At 42.8% G+C, this 8770-nt stretch overlaps 1 protein-coding gene across 1 annotated transcript; it reads left to right on the forward strand.

Annotated features, from left to right (window-relative positions):
* Positions 1-284: 284 nt before the first annotated feature.
* On the forward strand, positions 285-7323 carry LOC135895418 (purine nucleoside phosphorylase LACC1-like). The gene is made up of 5 exons (XM_065423529.1): positions 285-858; positions 3909-4090; positions 4670-4835; positions 6265-6490; positions 7149-7323. The coding sequence occupies exons 1-5, from the start codon at positions 285-287 to the stop codon at positions 7321-7323; spliced, it is 1323 nt and encodes a 440-aa protein (XP_065279601.1).
* Positions 7324-8770: the final 1447 nt, after the last annotated feature.

Genomic DNA, 8770 nt, shown 5'->3' on the forward strand with positions numbered 1-8770 from the left:
GACTCCGGAACCGCTGCTGGAAGGTTTCCGGGCTGATGTCTAAGGCATCTAGAATCGTCGCCTTTACCCGGGCATAGTTTTAGTTTCCTTTTGCTCTGAATACTGGATGCAATGGAAAATATATTTGAAATTACATTACTTTTCAGTATGTTAATTCCTCTAACCACTAAACAACAAATAATAAGTTGTAACTTTGCTTATTTAGACTAACAATGTTCTCTTTTTCTTTGAAGGCATTTTATTCAATATCTGGTACCTTTAGGACTCCTTAAATCAACTGGAAGATGGCAGAAGCAGTATTGATTGATCTGTTCGGTCTACAAATGAACTCACAAAATAATGGCATTCAGAAGTTATTATGTAGCACACTAGAAAGGATTGAAAAAGGCTTCTCTGCCAGTGCTCCATTTGTTTACATAATGTGCTACCAAACTCCGAGAAGCGAAAGGAGCAGTGAACAAGATTCGTTACTTAAAGTAATCAGCAGTTTTCAAACTCTAAAGAAAGGAATTGAGGTTGTGTGCAAGACAAGTACAGCTGCTGCCTTGTACACCATTAAACAAAAACTAGATGAAAAGGATTTAAGCATCATTAAAATCATTTTACCAGTACAAAGGAAAGCCTTAATGGAAGTGTTTATAGACCACCTATTCACTGCTGTTTACCAGTTTCAGTTTGAGGATTTTGGGATGGATTGTGAAGGAAACAACCTCCAACAAATAGCTGAACCTCAGAGCGACATACAAACACTTCCTGCCCATGAGATGGAACTCATCAGGAGTGAGATTCAGACATACTTGGAAAGTCTGCCAGACCTGAAAGGGAAGCTTACCATTCTAAAATCTTCCTTGATCCCAGGTTAATTGGAAAACAGATTTTATGGATTTTTTAAACCTGTTTCATTCAGTTTTCAGTTTACAGATTCTTCTGCTTCAGGGGTTAGCAACATGAGGTCCTAGGGGTGAATTTTCCCCCAAAATATCTCTCTGCTGCTGTGATATCCCTATAGCCAGCCAGGGGAGAAGTCCCCAGTGCAGACATCAGATAAGATAGCCATAGATTGTCCTATGCAGCCAGCCCTTGTAAGTCCAGGCACAGAGGGTATAGAAGGGGCCTAAAGGGGTAGGCCTGTAGCACTCTGGGGCTTCTGAGTGGCACTCCTGAATAACTTAGATGAGTCCCAATGGATGCCTAAATCACAGTCCAAAATTGGGAAGCAGTCCAAAATTGGGAAGGAGCAAATGTGGCTTAAAGAATGGCACAACATAGGGTAAGATTCTATGTGTTCGGTGTTAGTGCTGATGCAGGAAACAGAGACTCCGTGTCAGCTGATGGGGTCAGTAGCAATCATTCTGTCATAGAAATTTCTGTCCGTTCCAGCTGAGGAATAAGGAGAGACGGACACAGCTAATCAAACAAGGAGCCCCGGGAGGGGCGATCCGTTTATTTCAATTGCAATTGGGTTCGAGCTCATAAGTCAGCAAGAACAAAGAAAACACTTACACCAAAGCATTATATGCAGTTGCTTATGATAATCTATCGCTCTATGATTGGCCAAAATTTGCCATCATTACCATACATAATTAGCAAGCTACATGTATCTGCCCCTCTTATGACCCCTTATTGTTCATCTATTTGCCCCCTCCTCCTTGCTTATTTTGCAAACTAAGCGGTTAGCTATCTATGCAGGCACAGAAAGGTCCATTGTCTCCAGGTTTGGAGTTTGGCTACATTTCCTCTTGAAGGAACTTCCTGACTACCTATAGCTGACCCTGCATTTTGTCCTTCTTCTTTCTCCCATGTGTACGTGACAAATTTGCCCCCTGGCAGTTAAGTAGAATAATTTTATATCAATTCTTATGGGGAAGAAGCAAAAAGCAAACACCTCTCTGAGTGGAGCCATAGAGCACAATGCTCCCCTTAATCTAACTGCTCTCCATCTCAGCGCTTGTGGGATCTAAGCAGCCAAACGAGGGCTGTGTCGTGCGTTGAAGTTCTGGGTAGGAAGGGGTGGGCAAGGGGTTCCCTGTATCCTGCTCTGCCAGTACTCACACCTTACATTTAATTAAATCTTTGCATATTGTTTTTTCCTGCACTATTGGAGGGGGCATCTCACGGTTTAGATAAAAACAACCTACTTACTTCATATTCCGGCTACTTGGAATGACACTCCCCAAATCAAAGAACTGAATTGTTGGAAGATCTCTATCTGGATATATCCTGTTCGGATGTTAAGATAACAAATATGGACTGCTGAAACTATCTTCAAAAACACACCCACTACGTGCCTTAGCCAGTCAGAAAATCAGTTATACCTTACAGTAGTGGTTCAAAGACTTGCTACCTCTTTTCTTTATGTACATTATTCCCAGCTCGAGAAGAGGGATTTTTCAATGTGAGTTTTCCTGGAATTCTTCCTTCGGGGGCAGGAGATTATAGCACAGCATCCCTTGTGGCAGAGGAGGTAGAGGATTTGGTTGCAGAGAATGCACAGGGAATTCTTTATTCAGGATGCCTGGTCTCTCACTGTCAGTCAGGTGTATGCACACACACACTTTATAATTCTCCTTAGCTATCTAGGTCACAGATACAAGCATGGTCTTCACCTAAAACTTAGGCCGACTTAGCTATATCACTCACGGGTGCAAAAAATTCACTCCTGTGGAGGACGTAAGTAAGCCAACCTAAGCCCTGATATTGGCACTGCTAGGTTGATGGAAGAATGCTTCTGTTGATCTAGCTAGCAGCTCTTGAGGGGGTGGATTAACTACAACGATGGAAAAACTCCTAGTGTCACCATAGCACATCTGCAGCACCATAGATGTGTCGCTGTGGCGTCTGTAGTGTAGACACACCCACAGTCCAGTGGCATAGATAGGAGTGGAAATTTGGGTGGGCCCCAATTTTCGGGTGGACAGGCAATGACAGACTGTGCTAGCTCAGCTTCTCCCCGAACGCTACACCCTCTTCCTAGTCCTGGTGTCCCCAGACATAGGACTTCACCTGGCAAGCTGGGCACGTGCATGGAGTGGCTCAGAAAATGGCCAGGCAGAGCTGCCAGAGCATAGCTTTCTGAAGGGCGGGCACATAGCTCCATCCTGGATTTCAGGTGCCTCAGTGATGCTCTAGGTTGCTGTGGCAGCACTATACCCCTGCTCAGATTTGAGTGGACCTGGATACTAAGTGTGTGGGCCGTGGCCACGCCCCTGCCACAGCCTCTGCTGCAGATTGTCACCACATATGTGCATCTAAGTCCTGGATTGGGTGAAGCAGTCATGGAATGGATTTTTATTACAGCACAAGGAATGGGTCTCCCTGCACATATCCACCTAGCAGAAGATTGGTTCTCCCTAAACCTGCAGTTCTTTAGAGATCTCCAGTGGAGGGAAGCGCCATTTGCCCAAAAATCCCTTGCCCCTGCCCTGCTGCTCAGCTCCCCACCATGGCTTCTGTGGTTCCTGGACAGTATTTCACCTGTTGGAGCTGTGTGCCAGGGACCCCTCCACTGAAGGTGCTCCTAGAAGGAGGAGTTGCTAGAGACTTGGACACCAGTAATTTGCTTGGGTTTACCCTGGAAGTTGGAAGAGGGTAATATTAGTCTAGCAGAGAGCCTGCTGACTCACATCCCGTGACCTGGAGCTCTGTGGAGTCCAGGGGTAATGTGGTCACAGGGAACATGCCCCGTCCTGGCTCTTACTCACTCCACGCTTTACCCTGGCAAGAGTCACAGTTTTTCTCACTTGCTCGCCAGAAGAAGAAGGCAGCATGGGATCCTTGTTTTTAAATGTCATCATTAAATAAGCATCAGCCATCCAACAATCTGACTGGCTGATACCAATTCCATTTGGCAGAATCTGGTATAATTTTCAGGTTTCTCATTTGTTTCAAACAAATTCTCTCTTCACCAGGTCACATCTTCCTACACGGGTTCACCACAAGGACAGGTGGGATCTCTTATATACCAACGCTCAGCTCCTTAAACCTCTTCAGCAGTTCCAAGCGGAGAGATCCAAAGGCTGTGGTTAAAGAAAACCTACGCAGGTTAGCTAATGCTGCAGGTTTTGACTCAGAGACATTTCACCGTGTGAAGGTATGTTATCAGATAGCAGTGCACTCCTATATTAACTAATCAGAGCTTGCTTTGTGTAGCAGTGAATGTTTTCTTTTTTTTAACTGTGCATTAGTCTTCTCTTCCTAGCAAGAGATTATAAGTGGTAGGACAACTTTTTAAGACAGTTATTGTGGCAGTTAATCGTGATGAAACTGTCATCATAGCTGTCAACACACTTGGTACTATATAGAGAGGAAGACTCAGTCCCTCTCCCAAGAAGTTTGTTCTAATAGATCATATAGTTATTTCAGTGACATAATACCATATATGACCAGATAAAGATCCAAAATCAAAGTGGTGCAGATATCTTTTTACTTAAAAAATTCATTTCTTTCTTAGACGGATGTGGTTGCAGACCAGAGGTGTGTTTTAAGAAGGGATCTGAAGGCAAAGACAGTGGTTGTTTGTTGAACAAGAAGAGGGATGGAGTACTAAACATAAGGGTTGGCCTGAAGAGGGTGTGAACAAGAGAGCTGGAGAAAGGGCATTCAGCAAAGTATGAATTAATTTTTTTCCCACTGCCTCATAACTGTGCTTCATCTGTCTTTGTACTGACAGGTCAATCATGCCAGTGATGTCTGGATTATGGGAAAGCCCCAGCCTGACAGCTATGATGGAATAGTAACGAATCAGAAAGATGTTACAATAGCCGCTCTCGGCGCTGACTGCATACCTGTGCTTTTTGCTGATCCTGTCAAAAAAGCATGTGGAGCTGCTCATTCTGGTAAGGGCATCTAGTATTCAGTTCACATAATCAAAGTAATATAATACTACGAGAGTACTGGGAATGGATCCCTTGAATACTAAACGGGATTAATAATCAAGTAGTAAGGTTGGGTTTAGTGAGAGCCAGTGAATGAAGGATTCCAGGCTGAATCCCTTAACTCTTCCTTTCCAGGCTTCCTAATATAGTTCTTTTTCAAAGACGTAGAACTCTTCTGAAGAGCATGTAATAGTTAGCTGGATTCCAGTCAAACACACTTGCAACTTTACCTGTTTCTAACAAGGTTTGTGTTTGTGAATTGCCCAGTTTTTGGTGTGAGCATCAAACATTTCAATCAGATTGTGCCGGAGGTCCGTGGATCTAACAGCTCTTAGGAGGCCCATCAGAGTGGAGCTTCCCTCTGCAGGCTTTATACATACAGGAAGGATGTATGTGTGTAGGGAGCTACACCGTGTGTGCGTGTGTTATGCGTGGGGGAAGTGAGTGGTGACGGGAACGAAGCCACATTGACAATTTTAAGAGGTTGAAGTTTCATATCTCGAAATGTTAAGTGTTAAAAGTTTAATGTGGATAAGAGTTTGTGCATGCTCTGTCCCTTTCTATGTTCCCCCTTCAGTTACCTGCTCCCCCCTTCCCTGACCTCCAAGCTGCTCCATCCTGTCCATTCTCTGCCAGTCTCCTGTGCCCTCTCCATGCACCCCCTCCATCTGCTTCACCCTCCCATTCCAAGACCAAGTAGCATGTCACCCAATCCCCTCTCTCCAATCCACATGCTTTGTATACTACCATGTCCCTGACCAGTCACATATTCTCTCCCCCATTTTTTTCATAGAAAATGTTCTGTGCAAAGCCTGTCTTGAGCTCTGTGTAAGGTACAGGGAGTCAGAGCTAGGTTTTCTTCCTTGTAGTCCAAACAATCCTGGCATGCAGCACAGTTTACACTTGCTTCAGCCAAGTAGCACAGATATGGAGATTTTTTTTTCCAATATAAAATGTTTTTTCCCTTCTCTTTAAATAATATTTTTCCACAGTGCTGTCATGTGAGATTGTAAAGAAACTTTTACAGTATTTAACCCATGAGATATTTCAGCACAGAGTGAACACTGAGGTGTAATTGAATGGTGTAAAATCAGGGCTGGGAGCAAGGCATTCCTGAGTTCTAAGCCCACTTGTAATATTGACTTCCTCTGCCCGGGGGCAATTAAAGGTTCCTTTCTTCTTCAGTTTCCCCATCTCTAAAATGGTAATACGGCTACTTCATAAGAATGCTCTGAGGACTGTTAATGTTTGCTAAAAGCTAATTATTCCTCCATGTATTTGGCTTGTAGATCCTTAATAATAATAATAATAATAATAATAATTAATTTTCTGTAACCATTCAATTTAAAAATAATCTTGCAGGATTTTTTCCCCTTATGTTTTTTCCTAGGATGGAAAGGCACTTTGTTAGGAGTTGCTATGGCTACAGTAAATGCTATGATAACAGAATATGGCTGTAATGTCAAGGATATACTTGTGGTGCTGGGCCCATCTGTTGGACCGTGCTGTTTTACACTTCCTCAGGAATCAGCAAAGGAATTTTACAATCTTGATCCAAAATGTGTCAGACAGTTTGAATCTCCAACTCCCTATATTGATAATAGAAGGGCAACACGGTAAGTCTGATGTGTGTTTTTCTATGCTATAGTTTGTTGTGCTAAGCAACCTAGGGATGAGGACAAAAGACTGAATCAGAAGAAATTTAGGTTCTAGTCCCAGTTAGTCACTGTTTTGGAGTGTGATCTGGGTAGGAGTTGAGGACCCTCAGAATTTCATGGGAGCATTGCAGTATCAAGCCCTTAATGAATGAACCTAGGGACGATATTTGCTCACCTTGTGTACCGCTCAATCCCACTTGAAAAACTGGGTGGGATGGACACAAAAAATATCCCCACTGCCTCCAAGAATATCATATACTGAACTTTGCTTTCCTGGATAACAACATTACAAGCAAAGTTTTGTTATGCTTTGCATGTGTTGCCAAAGTATGGAGTTTCCTCTAATAGCAAGTCAGGACAGAACCAACTCTTCTAGTTTCAAATGTTGCTATATTTCAGCTATTTTATGCCTTAAGAGTAGCTTCTTTGTTCTATATGCATGTTCAAGCTTAAGTATGTGTCCTAAAGACTGAGCAAACCCACTAATTTTAATCTAAAGAAAAAATGGTATTAACACAGTTTGTCTTGCACTATTGCAATAGCAGTGACACACTGGCTTAAGGAACGTGCCATTTGATAAAATGTTCCATCTTTTCTTTTTCTTCCTTTCTTTAAGAATTCTTCTAGAGACTGGAGGGATTCTGCCTCAGAACATACAGGATGTTTCTGTCACTGACCACAACCAAAGTCTCACTTTCTGCACAGCATGCCACCCTGATACATTTTACTCTCACAGTCGCGATGGCACTAACTTTGGCATTCAGTTTGGCTTCATATCGATCGGAGACTGAGGTAGCGTCTCTTATCCTTGGGTAGTAACCGGGCAATAACTGTTAGCATTGCCTGACATCTTACTCTCCTGATAGTAGGCCTCTCCTCTTTCCTTCACCTGATAAGTTCTGAGGAAGAAGTGGACTTATCATAGGGATTTGTACCTGTGGGGATGCCTTGTTCCCCTGTGGTAGGCGAGACCAGCAGCAGCCAGGTAGACCTCGATAAAGCTCAGAAACTTTCTTATTCTCCCATACTGCTTGGTCTTAGTAGCCAATGCTTTCTTACCAGCTTGAGCTTACTCTAGACACTATCTTCTCTGCTTCATCTAAACTCAAGAACCTAGTTACATCAAAAAGAAACCTGTTTTAACTGCCTTATCTGTTCTGCTAGTAACTAACTATGCACCCTTCTTATGCTCCTACTGAAAATGTGCCTCTGGACATTCTGGTTTCACAATAGACATTATTGATCATCATATACAAATGAAAAGAGCCTCCCAGTACTGTAGTCATTTATCTGCCAGGTCCATTACTAGGAGGACTGTAACCTGCAGCGTTCTCTGGCTTAAGTCTTGGGGGAAGTGTCTGGAAAATATTTTCTATTTTTCAACCAACCCGTATTTTTCAAGCAGTCCCTTACCGTCCAGGATAAATTTTGCCCACAAGGTGGTCAGGGCTCACTCACTCAGCCTTTCCATCTCTTTAGCCAGGATAATGCTTTGTCGGAGCAGATCTGTGTAGCTGAAGTTTCGTGTTCCAAAGCTACTTTTATAAGACACTGTAAAGTAGACACTTATTATGACTTTGCCAATAGCTCTTTGGCCAAGTCATTCTGGCATCTGTGCTTGAAAAGTAATCTGTTCTTCTTGTGGGGCTGCTGTTCAGTTCCTAGCAAATTAGAGACTTTCCTTGTCCACTTGGAAATAGATTTTTTTTTTTAAATCTGTGTCTTTTTTTGTAAATGGACTTTATGGACAAGGTCAGTATCTGCTGAAACTATTCTTTAGCTATAATCTCGGCTTCTGTCTGTAGCTTTAGTGCTGTAGCATTTGCAGTTGGGAGGTTTAAGATCATTCTGCAGTTCCACCAGGTCGCTCATGCCTGTTCAAGTGTGACGTTAGAGACTTACGTTGTCTGTTGGAAAAATTACCATTTATAGGTAAGAAAGTTATCCAAGTCACAGAACAAGTGCAAAATGAGCAGTTCCACTGAAAATTTGCTCCCACTGAGCCTCACAAGCCATTGTTACCATTGTTGTTCATTAGTTCTATTACACTACATTACTTAGACTATACTTCAGAGCAGGGACCAGCTTTTTGGGGTGTTTGTACAGCACCTAGCACAATGGTGCTGCCACCATACAATAAATAAATAATAATTGAGAGATCCCAGCCAAGTCAGCGTCCCATTGCACTAGGCGCTATATAACAAATATATTTACATATAATCAAATACAGTCCCTGCT

This window comes from Emys orbicularis, chromosome 1 (genome assembly GCF_028017835.1).
Source record: "Emys orbicularis isolate rEmyOrb1 chromosome 1, rEmyOrb1.hap1, whole genome shotgun sequence".
Lineage (NCBI taxonomy): Eukaryota > Metazoa > Chordata > Testudines > Emydidae > Emys > Emys orbicularis.